The sequence below is a fragment of the Mobula birostris genome, chromosome 5 (assembly GCF_030028105.1).
Source record: "Mobula birostris isolate sMobBir1 chromosome 5, sMobBir1.hap1, whole genome shotgun sequence".
Lineage (NCBI taxonomy): Eukaryota > Metazoa > Chordata > Chondrichthyes > Myliobatiformes > Myliobatidae > Mobula > Mobula birostris.
The window spans coordinates 192292111-192308338 of record NC_092374.1 but is presented as its reverse complement, the minus strand read 5'-3'; the positions used below and the strand labels follow the sequence as shown (position 1 = coordinate 192308338).

The 16228-nt window shown below is 42.6% G+C and overlaps 1 protein-coding gene across 3 annotated transcripts in view; it reads left to right on the top strand.

Moving 5' to 3' along the window:
- The window catches only part of abcf1 (ATP-binding cassette, sub-family F (GCN20), member 1), a 58804-nt gene that overhangs the window by 24345 nt on the left and 18231 nt on the right, over positions 1–16228 (top strand). For 2 of the 3 annotated variants that reach the window (XM_072259178.1, XM_072259177.1), the window contains 11 exons: positions 648–728; positions 2985–3071; positions 4283–4378; positions 5795–5908; positions 6426–6548; positions 7459–7559; positions 9369–9454; positions 10562–10701; positions 13600–13748; positions 14694–14777; positions 15666–15790. In XM_072259178.1, the coding sequence (XP_072115279.1) occupies positions 648–728; positions 2985–3071; positions 4283–4378; positions 5795–5908; positions 6426–6548; positions 7459–7559; positions 9369–9454; positions 10562–10701; positions 13600–13748; positions 14694–14777; positions 15666–15790 (1186 nt within the window). The remainder of the gene's footprint in view (positions 1–647; positions 729–2984; positions 3072–4282; positions 4379–5794; positions 5909–6425; positions 6549–7458; positions 7560–9368; positions 9455–10561; positions 10702–13599; positions 13749–14693; positions 14778–15665; positions 15791–16228) is intronic. The other variant, XM_072259179.1, reaches the window with a different exon arrangement.

Here is a 16228-nt window from a genome sequence, read left to right as displayed (position 1 = left end):
GACACAGTACATCAAATCTGCCCTAACCAAAATTTTATGACGCTTCTACAATTTCATCTTTTGTAGGAAACCTGGCTGCATTCACGGTAAACCCATATCTGTGAGGATTTAAATTATAACTGGAATTTTGAGCAAACTAAATTTTGTGGGTTGCGCTAAGAATTGCAATTTTGCAACCTTGTTTAAAACGGAGCTGAATTAACTTATTGTGCTTTGTATTACCTCCTTCCCATGGTGTGCACGTTCCATTCAACTAAGAGTCAGACGTTCAGCTCAGACTGCATAAACAGTTATGTAAAGAGGATTTTCAGAAGCCTTTTCACTCAGCCTTTCATAACACTTCAGTGAACAGTGAAACAAAGGAAACCTGTATTGACAAGGAGTGTGAACGAGTGCCAGATAGGCCCCTGTCCTAGAAACTGAGGAAATACAGGGTATCTTGATTGTTTCTAAATGCAAAGTTAACTACAGCCATAAGTTGGGAGTACAAATTGGGCCATTCAGCCCATCTATTCTGTTCCACCATACAACTAATTTATTTTCCCTTTCAGCCTCATTCTCCTTCGTTATCCTGGTAATGTTAGACACCCTTATTAATCAACATCCTATGAATATTCAGCATTTGGTTTCTTTTTCTTTTGCCACAGGGGCTTTCTGACGATGATGAAGATGAGGATGAAAAGTGGATGAAAAAGGGAAAACATGCTAAAACAAAAGGAAAGCAAAAGGTAGAAAATTCAATTACTGTCAGTGTGGCTGATTTAAATCAGAGGTTGCATGGGTTAGTATATGAGTATATGCCACTTAGACTCTTAACTTGGATTTGGGTCCCTGTTACACTGCTGGTGTTTAGGGCAGTAATGAAGGTCCTCCATCTCTGGCAGTGTTCAGGGTTTCCTTTATCATGTTTCTCAGTTTTCATTACTGTCAGTCTTGCAAGTGGAGACTCAGGAATACCGTCACACTCAGATGTACAAGGATTCTTCATTGCTGTTTCTGTAACAGTTTTGTTGCTAGTCAGGGTTGTTGGCACTGAGCTGAATCCCCGAACCTGGAGGACCAGTGGAACATTCTTAGTCTGTCCTCTACCCTTTGATTTGTTTGGCATGGGTAACCCTGCCAAGAGCCAAAGCATAAAGCCTTGACTCCAGCTAGCATAGCACTCCAGGTCATTGAGGCATGCAAGCCTCCAAACCACGACAAGGTTGTGGTCGTCTTGGGGGATTTAGAGTCTATACCTTAAGACTAATGAAAGGGCTAAGACGGACGATGCTATCCCACTTCCCATGTCTTTTGTCCATTAGTTATAAACACAGAAGGAGCAAAATATTTCTTAAGCTCGAGGTACATGGGCTTGTGGAGGAAAGGTTGCTACTATTTGAGCTCTTAATTTATTTGTTCTTAAAGTAAATGTAAGGATAGAATTTATACTGTTTCAACTGTATTATGAAGGTGCTCCTTTGAAACTTCCAGTTTGGAAGTTCCAAGATGAAATTTTAGCAGCGCTGAAATAACAGAGAACTACAGGGCAGGCTCTTTGGTAGAAGGAGCAAATGAGCAATTTCAGAACGAGGAGGTGCAAAGGGGCTTGAAGCCCTAGTGCAGGTTGAATTGGTTGTATGGAAGGCAAATTCAATGTTAGATTTAATTTTGTGAAAGCTAGAATATAAAAGCAAGGATGTAATTCTGAGGCTTTATAAGGCATTGGTTAGACCACATGAAGAGTATTGTGAGCAGTTTTTGACCTAAGAAAGGATTTGCTGGCGCTGGAAAGCATCCAGAGGGGGTTCACGAGAATGGCGGGGGTGGGGGCAAGAGATCTCATTGAAACCTACCAAATATTGGAAGGCCAATGTAGAATGAATGTTAAGAGGATGTTTCCACTAGTGAGTGAGTCTTGAGTGAGAGGTCACTATCTCGGAATAGCAGGACATCCCTTTAGGAATTTCGTTAGCCAGAAGATGACGAATCTGGAATTCATTGCCACAGTACTGAGTATTAAAACGGAGGTTGATGGGCACTTGATTACTAAGGAAGTAAATGGTTATGGGGATCAGGCAGCAGAATAGGGTTGAGAGGGGAAACTAAAGAGCCATGATTGAATAGTGGACAAAGTTGATGGGCTGAATGGTCTAATTCTGTTCCTGTGTCTTGTGGTTAGTGTGTTATGTGGTTACATCCTGAAATCACTCCCATTTGGTGGAGACCATGAGCTTGGAAAATTCCACTAAAATAGTTTTGCTGTGTTGATGAATCCTTATAATTCCATATGGGTAGCCTTCAACCTGATGGCATGAGTATCGATTTCTTCTTCCAGTGGGGAAAAAAATTTCCCTCCCCCTCCCCTCTTCTTCTATTCCCCACTCTGGCTTCTCACCTCCTTATCACCTCCCCTGGGTCCTCTCTTCTTCCCTTTGTCCATTGGTCCCCTCTCCTGTCCTATCAGATACCTTCCTCTCCAACCTTTTGCCTTTCCTATCTCCTACCTGCCAAGCTTCACCTATCTCCAAGCTATCCTCCTTCCCCTCCCTGCACCTTTTTATTCTGGCATCTTTCCCCCTTCCTTTTCAGTCCTGAAGGAGGGCCTCAGCCCAAAATGATCCAGTACTGACTACTCGAAAGTTCAGTTTTGGGCTCTGATGGAAACCAAGAAGGCAAGAATCAGTCAGATTTAATATCACTGACATATGTCGTGAAATTTGTTGTTTTGTTGCAGCAGTACATTGAAATGCATAATGATAAAAACTATAAATGACAAGATGTAGTTCTGCTGGTTTTTCATTTTCTCGTTGAGCACAATGAAGTCCAATGGAGAAATGATTGACTTGGTACCCTGGCCAGCTGGCCAGCTTAAATGCCCCTCGAATCATGGATGTGACATGTATGTATTGTGGCTGTAGTCTGATTATATTGCAGCTGATGCATGGTTGATGCTCTGTTACATAATCAGTGTAACACCGCATCCTGCTGCTACTCATCTGCAGGGTAGCAGTGCCATTACTGTGAAGCAGACTGATGGAGGAGGAGGAATGCATAAAGAAGAATCAAAGCCCCAGGGAGGGAAAGGAAAGGTACATTGAATGATGTGAGCTTGAAGTGAAAACCGTTTCATGACTTAACATAACCTAGTGTGTTTAGTAGTTCAAGATTAAACTACTCCGCACTAACTTTGATAACCTCACTTCATCCAGTTTGATTCCTTTGCACCTGGTGATGCTGTGACCTACACTAGTAAAGAGGAAAACTGATACCTTGCACGTACGGTTCTAAGAGTCAGAACTGTTGAACTGTCAGTAAATAAGATGCATGGAAGTAAAGAATCACCTGTTTTGCTCATTAAAATCACTGAACAAAGCAGTTCTTGCAGATAACTAACTTCTAACTCCATGTAGAAGACATTGTGGTAATAATTCTTGCTAACAGGCAGATTTTGTTTCATGATCAATCTTGCATGTTCATTCCTTGTTTAGAATGGTTGAATTTTGTGAATCTCACTGGTCTTTCTGTAACAGATTTGAACTTGCTTCCCAAAGAAAGTCCCCTTTCTCCCCGATGCAAAGGAGCCAGAAGTTAACAACTCAATCTTGATTCTTTGTTTCCTGTAATAAATCGGCAAGGCTAACAGTTAAAGTGACTGATCTTTCTTTGGTGGAAAAGCCTTTCAAACTGAATGTATTTATCCCAAATAGTATGAGGAGTTGAGGAAAATCTAAATTTATTTTCATTAATGTGATGGTGGGAACTGTTCCTTATTTGGCAAGGATTGACAGAGGATGTATTCTGTTAGTGGGTTTATTTCAAACTCGGGATGTAATTTCAGAATAAGGAATTGTCCAGTTAGAACTGAGATGAGATGATTTCCTTCGTCAGTTAAACTTCCAGGTTAGCTTCCTTTGTCATGTACATCAAAATATACAGTGACGTGTGCTGTTTTGCGTCAATGACCATCGCAGTTCAAGGATTATGTTGGGGGTAGCCGTCAAGACCTACTGCACTTTCAGCCTTAGTACAGCATTTCCACAACTCACTATCCCTAATCCGTACAGCTTTGGAATGTGGGAGGAAAGCAGCGCACGTTGTCATGAGAGAACAGATAGCCATGGGAATCAAACCCTGACCAGTGATTACTGTTGCTGTAAAGCAATTGCACTAACTGCTGCGCTGACCTCCGTGCATACGTGTGTGCGTATTTACAGGAATGATGATCACTCAAACTGCTTTGTAGCAGTTTGCCTAGTTTACCAGTATAAATCAATGTTAACTAATTTCTGTTTTCCAACAGCCTGCTAATTCCTTTAGTGCCTTGGATGTGGAGGATGATGAGGAGGAGCTGGACGAGGATGAAGAAGAGAGTTCTAAGGGCGAAGGAAAAGTTAAGGTTAGAACACATACACAAAGCTTTGATGCAAGACCAAAGGCAGTGTAGATTTTTCATTCATGGAATGTCATTGTTGCAGGGTTGCTAGACTTGGCTTAGCATAAAAGAAGGGAAGTTAAACATTTGAAAGTACACAAAACAGTTTTCCGAATTTTGATAATCTATATACTACTAAAACTCTCATGCTCTGTCTATCTGTTTGTGACCTCCAATTAGCGCAAACAGTGCTACAACGGCACTTTTTTTGGCTAAATCGAATTAAAATGCGCTAACTTACAGAATGCAGGCAAAGTTCAGGGTTATATATTCCTATAAAATTGCTCATTCACCAAAATAAACAGGCTCCCTTTTAACCCAAGACCCGATCGGCCATCATGGAACTTGGGACGCGACAGCCCAACGCATGCGCACGGCCAGTCTCAGCAGCGACACCTGCCGGAGCAAAAGGGCAGGGCAGCTCTATTTCGCGGGGTCACGTTCTGCTAATCCCCACCATCAGCATGTGCAGGATTGGGACAGATCTAACTGCCACCCATCAATAAGGGATAATTAAATCTTAGTGTAATGACATACTTTGAGACACCCATAAAACCCTTTGCTGCAGTGAAAAGACAGCGGTGACTATATCACGGCCATTTAGGAGAGCGCCAACCACATCATTAAGAATAATCAGCATCCTTTGGTGTTATTGCTTCGTATCTTCTATCTGGCATTAGCATAAAAGAAAGGTCAGCCTAATTATGCTGCGTGGAAAGGGAAGGGGGGCATTATGGTCAAGGGATGACACTAAACGTCGTCGGGAAGCGGCAAGGAGAGGGAGAGAACAAGAATTGGATGAGGCCAGGGCCGCATGACTCCAGGATCAAAGAGTCAGTACAGAAAAAGATGAGGGAAGAAGGGACAGAGGAGGAGAGGCATGCACGTCTCCAGGATCAGAGACAAACAACAAACAGCAGCAGAGATGAAGAGATGGGGGATGAAAGGGCTGCATGTCTCCAGAATGACAACAAGAGGCACAAGGGTGGCAGATAAACCAGAAATTATGCCACCAAAAGTGTGCTTTGTTAAATGAGGAGCAGCTATATTTGCTTTGCTATGTGTCGTCCTTCTTTAATAAGCTGAGGTTTTCTACTTCAGTTTCCAAAGCAAAGCGATACCAGTAGCATTCAGGAAAGTTTAATGTTCATTCTGGTCACATCAGACTGCACTACCCTTCTCTGAAAGATGCCCCAACGGGTCACCCCATTGTCTAGTTGTCTTAAACAGTGTGATTATCATGGAAGGAATATGCCATCACATGCATTTGGAACTGATTAGAACGGGGATTGATCCCTACCCATGAGACTAGTAGTCTGGGTATAAAATGTACCAATGCACTGAATAAGAACAATCTTTTTGTGCTTCCTAATACTGCAGAATGAAGATGATGTGGATGAAGTGGAAGAGGAAGGAAAGGGAGAAAACAAAAAGGCAGCAGATGACAAATATGCTAATTTAAGTAAGAAAGAGAAAAAGAAAATGAAGAAACAGGTAAGATCTGCAAATTACTTTAAGTACTAATTTTTATTTTGCTTTCCTAAGCAAAGTTTTGAGTCAGTTTACGGATTCAGCAATAATTATGATGTGTAGGTATGTAAATAAGTCCTCTTCATGGGTTTTGCACCAAACATTAAAATAACAGAGGAATTGTTTTGCTGTAACGCCTTAGTTAGTTTTTTAACTTGTGCAAAGATCAATAAGTTGCACCCACTATAATTTCTTATTAAAACTAACTGTTGTAGAAACTCAACGGGTTGGGCAGTATCCATCGAGAGAATGAATGGTTGACATTTCGGATCGAGACCGTTTAATCTGGAGCATGCACATTCCAGCTTTTGCACAGTCTCTGGTGTTTCCTTATTAAAAGTATCAAGTGTCTGAACCCTAACTAGTTGTTGGATAAGTCAGCATTGATTAAACCCAGAAAAGTTATTCCTGAAATTTTTTACTTGGAATATCGATTCCAGAAAAATTTAGTATCTACATTTGTTTCTCTTCATCTTCTCAGATGGAATTTCAACGGCAAGTGGACATACTAAAAGCTTCAAATGATGCGGAGGGTGATTTCTCTGTGTCACAAGCTGAGCAGTCATCAAGACAAGCAATGCTGGAGAACGCATCAGATATCAAGGTGCCTATTATGAAGTCTGATCTTGCAGGGTAGTGGAACCATTAAGCTGTTTTAGACTTCATTGTCTGAGCATGAAGTGCACAATATCACAGGGAATCTACTTATTGAGACAAGTCAGCTCTGCTGGAGTAGACAAGCTGGGATGGAAATGGAAAGGCTGAAGAACAATTTTCAGCACTCTGAAGGGAGTGTAGCTTAGTAGAAGCCAAGGATACATACAAATTCTCTTTTCAATCCCCTTGGTGTGCTAATTGCCTGACATATACACAAATGTGGGTCTTGTTTGGCTTCTGATTGATAAGAACGCTGTTTAATTTCTATCTCTTTCCAAAACTCATGTTGAATGATGGTTGAATCTCTCATTCATGGGTTTGGGAAATACCACTCATTTAGATTTGATTTCTTTGTTCATTTTGCCTCTGCCAATATTCCTCCTGGTACTCATTACAACAAAAATAGGCCAGAAAGGTATAGATTAGATTTAAGCCATTCGGCCCATTGCGTGTACTGCCATTGGATCATGGCTGATTTAAGACCATAAGACATGAGAGCAGAATTAAGCCATTTGGCCCATTAAGTCTGCTCTGCCATTTAATTACGGCTGATTTATTATCCCCCTCAACCCATTTCTCCTGCTGTCTCCTGATGCCCTTACTAACAAGGTCCTACCAACCTCCACTTAAAGTACACCCAATGACTTGGCCTCCACAACCACCTGTGGCAATGTATTCCACAGATTCACCACTCTCTGGCTGAAGAAGTTCCTCTATCTGATGGGATGTCCTTCTACTCTGATCCTAAACTCATCATGGCTGTTCATGTGACTATTTGAGCCTCATCTTCAATGCCACCCAAAACCAGTGCGGTCAGTTTGCATTGCTCGTAATGAAACCATGTTTGTAATTTTCAGCTGGAAAGGTTCAGCATCTCAGCTCACGGGAAAGAACTGTTCGTCAATGCTGACTTGTACATTGTGGCTGGGAGAAGATATGGTCTGGTTGGACCTAACGGGTAAGTTGGAAAATGAGGCTTCTTGAGAACTTTAACCTGAAGCAACCAGGACTCTTCTGGAGGAACTCAGCGGATTGAATAGCGCCTGTGAAGAATGGGGAAGGAGTTTTCAATGCAAGGTTTCAACCCAAAATGTCAACAATTACAGATGATGCTCACCCTGCCGAGTTCCTCCAGCAGATTGTTTGTTGCTCCAGATTCCGGCATCTTCAGTCTTTTGTGTCTCAATGCTTAAGCAGTTTTTAGTTTAATAGGTAAAAATGTACCTCTTGCATTTGTCAACTTTATAATAGGCTTGCATGTGTTTATTTATGGCGGCACAGTTGTGTAGCGGTTAGTGTAACTCTTTATAGTGCCAGAGAAAGCGATTATGATTCAATTCCCCCACTGTCTGTAAGGAGTTTGTACTTTCTGTTGGGTGTCCTCCGGGTGCTCCGATTTCCTCCCACATTCCAAAGTTGTACTGTTAGGGTTAATAAGTTGTGGGCATGCTTTATTGGTGTCAGAAGCATGTCGACAGCATGTCTGTCCTCAGCACTATCCTCGGACTGTGTCAGTTAACACAAGCAGCTCATCTCACTGTTTCGATGTACATGTCGAATAAAGCTAATCTTTAATCTTGTATTGGTGTCAAGAATAACTATTGTAACAATTATCTGCTGTTATTATGGTGTAAAGAGTTATTGTGCCATGTAGAGTAATCCCTTGGCTGTTACACAGATTTAGTGCTGATGAATCGTGCATTATTAACACTGGAATAAATCTTAACAATGTGTCCCACCCCATCCCTCCACTTAACTTTATATTAAAGATCATGGGGTGCTACTCAAGGAAGGGCTGGAGTGTTTGCCTCAGGACATTCACTAAAAATAGATCTTGGCATTGTTTTCTGATTGTGGGCCCAGCTCTGCAAACTGCTACTTTGATTGCTCAATTGCAAATAGTTTAAGAGCTCCCAGAAACATGGTACAAACTGGTTTCAAAGTTAGGAACAAGGGAATATCTCCTGAATATGAAAGCTATCTCTTTCACCTGGCAAGTTGGACATACTTTTGCCTGTCAAAGGATAGTAAAAATTTGAGTTATTTCCATGAAAGGGTCAATTAAGATTGATAGATTTCAATTACAGAGGTAGTACTTTGGTTATGAATCATAAATCACATTGGTGAAACTGGCTTGAGACCTCTTGCTGCTGCTGTATCTGGCTTCCTTTGCTTCTAAAGCTCCTTAGATCATCCAAGGGGCATGGAATTTCCCCACATAAATGCAAGTATTTTCTTCTGAATATTAACAAACTTACAGCTTGTGGTAATTTCTATAGCAGGAAGTAGCACTAAATTAGGTAACCCTTTTATTGAGCCAAACATTCCCTTACTATTTTGGTTACCCTGTTATAGGAAAGTGTTAAGCTAGAAAGAGTGCAAAGATGATTTACAAGAATGTTGCTGGGACTTCAAGGCCTGAGTTGAAAGGAGAGGCTAAGACTTTGACCATGGGAGAATGAGGGGTGACCTTACAGAGGTCTATAAAGACATGAGAGATGTAGGTGGGGTGAGTTCATGAATTTGAACTTGTGCACAGAGCAGCCATTTACTTCCATAATTAAAGAAATCTTCAAGAGATAAGGGGAATTCCAATAGTTTCTGTTCAGCAAACATGGAGTGCATGCCTTGATCAATGGAAGCTTTGGTGAAAACCAAACTCTCTTGGCTATTCAGAGGTGTAGTACAGGCCCTCAAAATTCCCACTTTTTAAAATTTACTCTTGAAAATGTGGATTGATACACTGAAGTTTTCCCTTCTTTTGCAGCAAGGGTAAGACAACACTGTTGAAGCACATCCAGAATAGAGTACTGAACATCCCACCCAACATTGACGTGCTCCTCTGTGAACAAGGTGAGCTGAACACCATATTATTTGTGTTACCGTGGTGTACCTGGCAAATGTTCCTGCATAGATATTGAGAGTAGATGGGCAGGCTTTATTATCTGTTAACTGCCGTTCCCAAACAGTTTGCATTTCTCTGTATAAAGCCAACTTTGGTGCCATTCTGCAAGTTTGGCTTTCAATGTTCCTTCCAGATTATATATAAAGACAGTAGGATCCATATATATTTCAATCGCAGTTATTTGTTGCTTTTAGTGCCGCGTGAATCCAGAGTGCACTTTGATAGGGCAGTGGGGCTGGAAAAGGTGTACATATTAAACAGTACAACACAGGAACGGGCCTTGCAGTCTGTAATGTCTGCACTGAATATGCTTTAAGAATTGAGAGATTAAACTAAATCTTTTCTGCCTAAACATGATCCATATCCGTCTATATCCTGCATGTTCATGTGTTCCATGTACTAGCAGCTGCTTAAACACCACGGTTGTGTCTGCTTCCAGGTACCTTCCACTCTGTAATTAAAATTATATTGCCTTGCACATCTCACCTTAATGATGTTCCCTAGTACTTGAAATTTCTACCTCTGAATGTCTACCCCCTCATGTTATAAACTTCTATCTGACGTCCACTTAGCCTCTGGTGCTCCAGGGGAAACAATCCAGGTTGGTGTGTTCATTTACTTAGCAATACAGCTCGGATTAGGCCCTTCCGGCCCTTCAAGCCCCGTTGCCCCAGCAACCCCGACAAACCCAATTAACCCTAACTTTGTCATGGGACCGCTTACAATGACTCAATACGACTTTGGACTGTGGGAGGACCTGGAGAAAACCCACTGGAGGATGTACAAAGACTCCTTAAAGAATGACACCGGAATTGAACTGCGGAACGTCCCGAGCTGAAATAGTGTCATGCAAACCAGTACGCTACCATGGTGCCCCAACCTCTATGGCTAAATCCCTCTAATCCCCCCCCCCCCTCTAAAGCCCCCTGTGATGGGCAACTAGAACTGAACACAGTACCCCAAGGTTTGGCATGCAAGGAGTGGTTGTTGAGAAGCTTCTGCTTCACTCGGGAGTGAGGCACTCAGTTAATAAATCTTGTGGAATCCCTTCTCAGAGGTGAAGGCTGATGACACAGCAGCAGTCGATGCCGTCCTGAAAGCCGATACAAAGAGGCTGAAGCTTCTGGAAGAAGAGCGCCAGCTCCAGAGTCTCTTAGAAAAAGGCGATGACCGCGCTGGTGAAAGACTGCAGAAGGTGAGTGCTCAAGCCTTGGGCAACTGACCAACAGACCCCAATCAATAAGCAGAGGCACCAACACCACCTCCACCACAATTACTCTAAACATTGCCCTACAAGGTTGTGTCCTTGGCCCCTACTCTACTCCCTGAACGGTCATGACTACATGGCCAGATCCTGCTCTAACTCCATCTACAGGTTCGTAACTGATACCACCACAGTGGGACAAATCTCAGATAACAGAGTACAGGAAGGAAATAGAGAGCCCAGTGACATGATGTCATGACAACAACCTTCCCCTCAACGTCAACAAAAGAGCTGGTCATTGACTTCAGAAAGGCGTTTGGTACATAGTTACTGCTCACATCAACAGTGCTGAGGTTGAGAGCTTCAGGTTCCTAGGTGTGAAAATCATAAATAGCACCTATCACATTCTAGCTGTCCTGATGAAGGGTCTCGGCCTGAAAGGTCAACTGCACCTCTTCCTAGAGATGCTGCCTGGCCTGCTGCGTTCACCAGCAACTTTTATGTGTGTTACATTCTAGCTCTCCTCGTTCCCTCCCCGTCCCTCCAACTTTTTATTCTGGCATCTTCCCCCTTCCTTTCCAGTCCTGAAGAAGAGTCTCAGCCCAAAATGTTGAATATTTACTAATTTCCATAGATGCTGCCTGACCTGCTGAGTTCCTCCAACAGTTTGTGTGTGTTGCTTTAGATTTGCAGCATCTGCAGATTTTCTGTCGTTTATCAATAGCCTCTCCTGGTCTAATCTAGCTGAGCTGAGGCCTCCGTTGGTCAGAGTTGACCATAGATGTTGCATCCAGTGCGTTTAGATATGCAGGCCGGGGCAGTCCAGTATGGAGAGCAAGCTTTTGCCCATGTAGCAAGCATCCCCTCTCCACGTAGCTGACGAACCCAAAGAAACAGCAGCAGCAGTGTCGCAGGAGTTGCCAGTCAGCACTGAACTCAATGTAGGGCTGTCTTAGGGGCACTTTTCCCTCGGTTTACTCGTGAAGCCTTTCCCATGGAGTTGGGTATAGCAGCGTAGTAGTGGAGGTTTGAGATCAGAGGTTTCTTTCTAGATGAACTGCCAACCATGGCTGACAAGCCCCACCTGCCAAATGATCTAATCTACATAACAAGTAATTACATTGGTAGGACTTGGATGTCATTGCATTAGTGCCAACTCATCAACCCACTTTGTCTTGTATTCCGTGTCATCGGCATTCCTGATGTGGTGCGCAGTTGTCAGATCCAAGTTCAAATTTATTGCCATTCATCCATGCACATATACACAGATAAATGAAACATTCCTCGGGCTGAGGTGCAAAATGCTAATATAGTCACAGCAGGACGTGTAGTTACGATCAGAATATACTGTCGCAAAGTAATGTGAGCACAGGTCCCTGAGTGGCCTGGCCTGAAGATGGACAGGTTGACATGAAGTGTAGGTGCAGTTTATGTAAGATAGTATAATGTTACTGGCACGATTATAATAAAACAGTATAATAATGTATGTGGTCCATGCTGTGGTAAAGAATGCCTAGCGTAGAAGTTGTCCATTTGGGCCCTTATTTCTGCTCCTTTCTGATATTTATGAATCTGGTGTTTATCTGCCTGAAAACTGAAGGGTTTTGGAATGTTCGGTTGATCAAACCATATTAAAATTTTAAAGCAATCTGTCACATCACCCTTTTCTTCCACTTTTCAAAAGAAAGCCCTCAACACATTCATTAATTTTAAATCAGTGTTGTAACTCCTGATGTGTGTCTGTTGTGATTCACCAGGTTTGTCAGTTCTTGCTGAATGTAAACTGGTGGCTCTTGGGGTTTGTGTTGTCTTTCTCTTTGCATTATTTACCATTTGTTTACACGTGGGGAGCATTCATTTCCATAGGGTCTGTGTCCTGCTTAGCAGCCAGTTAGATCCCACAGGGAAAAAAAATTACAAAATGCTAGAGGAACTCAGCAGGTCCGGCAGCATCTACAGTCAACCTTTATCAGGACTGGAAAGGATGGAGATAGAAGCCAAGATAAGGTGGTGCTGGAGGAGAGTGGGGACGCAGTACAAGATGGCAGGTGATATTTGAGACAACGTGAGAGAGAGGTAGGTGGGGGAGGGGGTTGAAATGAGAAGCTGGACAAGGTAAAGGGCTGAAGAAGGAATCTGATAGGAGAGGAGAGTGGACCATGGGTGAAAGGGAAAGAGATAGGGCACCAGAGGGAGGTGATGGCAGGTGAGGAGAAGAGGGAAGCCAGAATGAGGAATGGTGGGGGGTGGGGGGGGGATAATTACCATGTTAGAGAAATTGATTTTCTTTCTATCAGGGTGGAAGCTGCCCAGGTGAGGAGTTACTCCTCTAGCCTGAGAGTGGCTGTAGAGGAGGCCATGAACCAGAAATGGGGAGTACAATTAAAATGGGTGGCTACTGGGAAATCCTGCCTGCTTTGGTGGATGGAGCGAAGTGGTCTCCCAATCTACGTCGGCTCTCACCAATGTAGAGGTGACTACACCAGCAACACCACTCGCACATGAACTGTTTCCTCACCTGGAAGGACTGAATGGGGCCCTGAATGGTGGTGTGGGAAGTGGTGTAGGGACAGCTGTAACAATGAGCCATTTGCAGAGAGAAGTGCCAGGAGGGAGATCAGTGGGGATAGTGTTCATGACCCACGTTGATTAAAAGAATAAAAAGTGGGCAAGGTTCATTAACCGCACAGAACAAGGAACAGAAACAAAGTAATGCTTGTCTGCAAGAAGATCAGATCTGCTACTTATTCAGATGAGTTCTGATAAGTAGCAAGTACCTCTTGTGTCACACAAGTTCCAGGCAATGAATGTCTCCAGCAAAAGACTGTACCTGCACCCTGTTGTTCAGTGGCATCCCGGTCACCATGGTTCAACCACACTCTTCTGCAGGTGTACGAGGAGCTGCGTGCCACGGGTGCTGCTGCTGCGGAAGCTAAAGCCCGCCGAATCCTGGCAGGTTTGGGTTTCACTCCCGAGATGCAGAACCGGCCCACCAAGAAATTCTCCGGAGGCTGGAGAATGCGTGTCTCTCTGGCTAGGTAAGGACAATGCTGAAGAAACAGTGCATTTTATAGAAAGACTGCTTCTGTGCAGAGCTGCTTGGGCTTAGGGTTACTCCTTTAAATTGAATTGTACAGCACAGAAGCAGGTCCTTCAGCACAACTCTACCACGCAGAGCAAAGTGCTGAGCCAAGCAAGTGCCATTTGCCTGTCTGGCCCATATCCTGCTAAATCTTTCCACATACTGTACCTGTGTACTATAAATGCCTTTTAAATGTTATCTTTACCTACCTGTACCACTTCCTTGGTAAGATTGTTCCATACTGTATACCCACCAACTGATGGACTAATGGCCTAAATCAGCTCCTATATCTCATCGAACCTTTGAAAAATTTGTCCTTGAATTCCTCTAAATGTTTCCCTACTCATCATAAACCTATGCCCTCTAATTTTTGAGCCCCTTTCCGTGTCCATTCATCTCATCTATACCCCACATAATTTCATATAAGATTACTACACCTCTAACATCAATTGTAGAATTGTTTTTATCTGTGGATTACATGAATAAATGGTGACAGTTGTGCATAAAATAAGGATGGAATGATGGCTAGGCAGTTTGCATAAGGCTTTACAGTGCAGTTTGTAAGATCGGATTTTAATTCCCACTGCTGTTTGTAAGGAGTTTGTATGTTCTCCCTTTCGCCGTCTGGATTTCCTCTGGGTTCTCCAGTCTTCCATGTTAAACAGACTTGTGAGTTAGGGATAATAAATTGTGGGCTTGCTATGTGGGTGCCAGCATAGCAAAGTTATGTGGGTGACATTTCAGAGGCGCTACCAGCACAATTCTTGATGCAAAATACGTATGTTTCAATGTACATGACAAACAAAGTAAATCTTTAACCAATCCATAAACCAGTTGTACCACAAAATTCAGTATACGGTCTCTGCGCCTGTGTCCTTATGGTGTCCTTTATCTTTGTTAGAGCCTTGTTTATGGAGCCAACGTTACTGATGTTGGATGAGCCCACAAACCATCTGGACCTTAATGCGGTCATCTGGCTTAACAAGTAAGTTTATGACTTTATAGCCTGCAGAGTCATTAATGTTTAAAGTTTCAGAATCAATACTCAGTACTTCCTCAAACTGCAACCAATGAGCCATGAATCTTTGAACAGGTGATGAGGATCTATTTCAAATATAATCACACCTGGTATTTTGGTGATCCATTAAATTGTGTATCTTGCACATTGAAGTCAAACAGTTCAATAGGCATAGGTATGAGAACAGTTCTCCCAGTTGATGTGGTCGAGCTACTTTGCCAAGTCACGTCAATTGATTTTGGTCCTTCATGGATTGGGCATGGTTCTGGGATTATCAGACACTTTGATTTGATTTCACTTTGACACAGTGTGCAGAGGTGCTGCATCCTCAGGCACTCCCACAAATACTGACAAAGGAACCCATTAAAGTTGATATTCAAGTTAAGCCATTCACAGATAACCAGTGGAAAATCTCCTCTCCTTGAAATTCCTTTGGAAGAAGTTCTGATGTTCAGAACATACGCTATTGCATTAATGTGGCTTGAAGTTGTTTAAAGGTTCTCTCCTGATGGTCAAGCACCATTCCTGCTTCAGATGGCATATCAAACTGTTGATTTTCAGAATGTAATAAAATCAAGCTTGCTTGGATTGCAGCAAGCAAATCAGACTGTTCCTAAACCTAATGTTTGTGCGACGTCTATCTGAAATTGAAGCAGTATAAAAGCAGAATCTGAAATGTCATTTTCTCTCTTCCATACACTACCCACGGCAATAAATCTAGTTGCTTTCTGGTTAAGTTGGGAGTAGTGCCCACTCCTGGAGGAATAGAGTGTAACTTAATAATATACTGGGAACTGCCTTTGTATGTCTCCTTTTATATACCTTTTGAGATCCACTTATGTGTCTCCTTACCAGCTATCTGCAAACCTGGAAGAAGACGCTGCTCATTGTGTCCCACGACCAAGGTTTCCTGGATGATGTCTGCACAGATATCATTCACCTGGACATGCAGAAGCTCTTTTACTACAGAGGGAACTACAGTAAGTGATGAGCAATGAGGATGATTTTAGGCTTTGAAGTATACGTTTTGGGAAATGCTTGACAGATTTGATCTTGCCATGAATGCAGTTCATTTCAAAGTTGACCAAACGTGTTATTCATCAAATAGGTGAAAGTGAAGAGTTTGCAAACAAACGAAAAGTGTCAGGAAAAGCAAAGTTGTAAGCATGAGTGTGGGGAACAGGAAACCAAGCAACGTGCTAGAAAAATTAAATCAAAAACTGGAAACGTTAAGTTTGCTCCTTGCAGAAGCTGTTGTTGATGTTTCTTTTGTTTGACAGTCAGCCAGTAAGAGGCACGATCTTTAAAAGGGAGGAATGGAAAGTAGAATTCAAGTCAAGTCGTGATTATTGTCCTGTATACAAGCACAGTGAGATCCAGGTACAATGAGAAATTTGCTTGAAGCAGCTTCACAGATG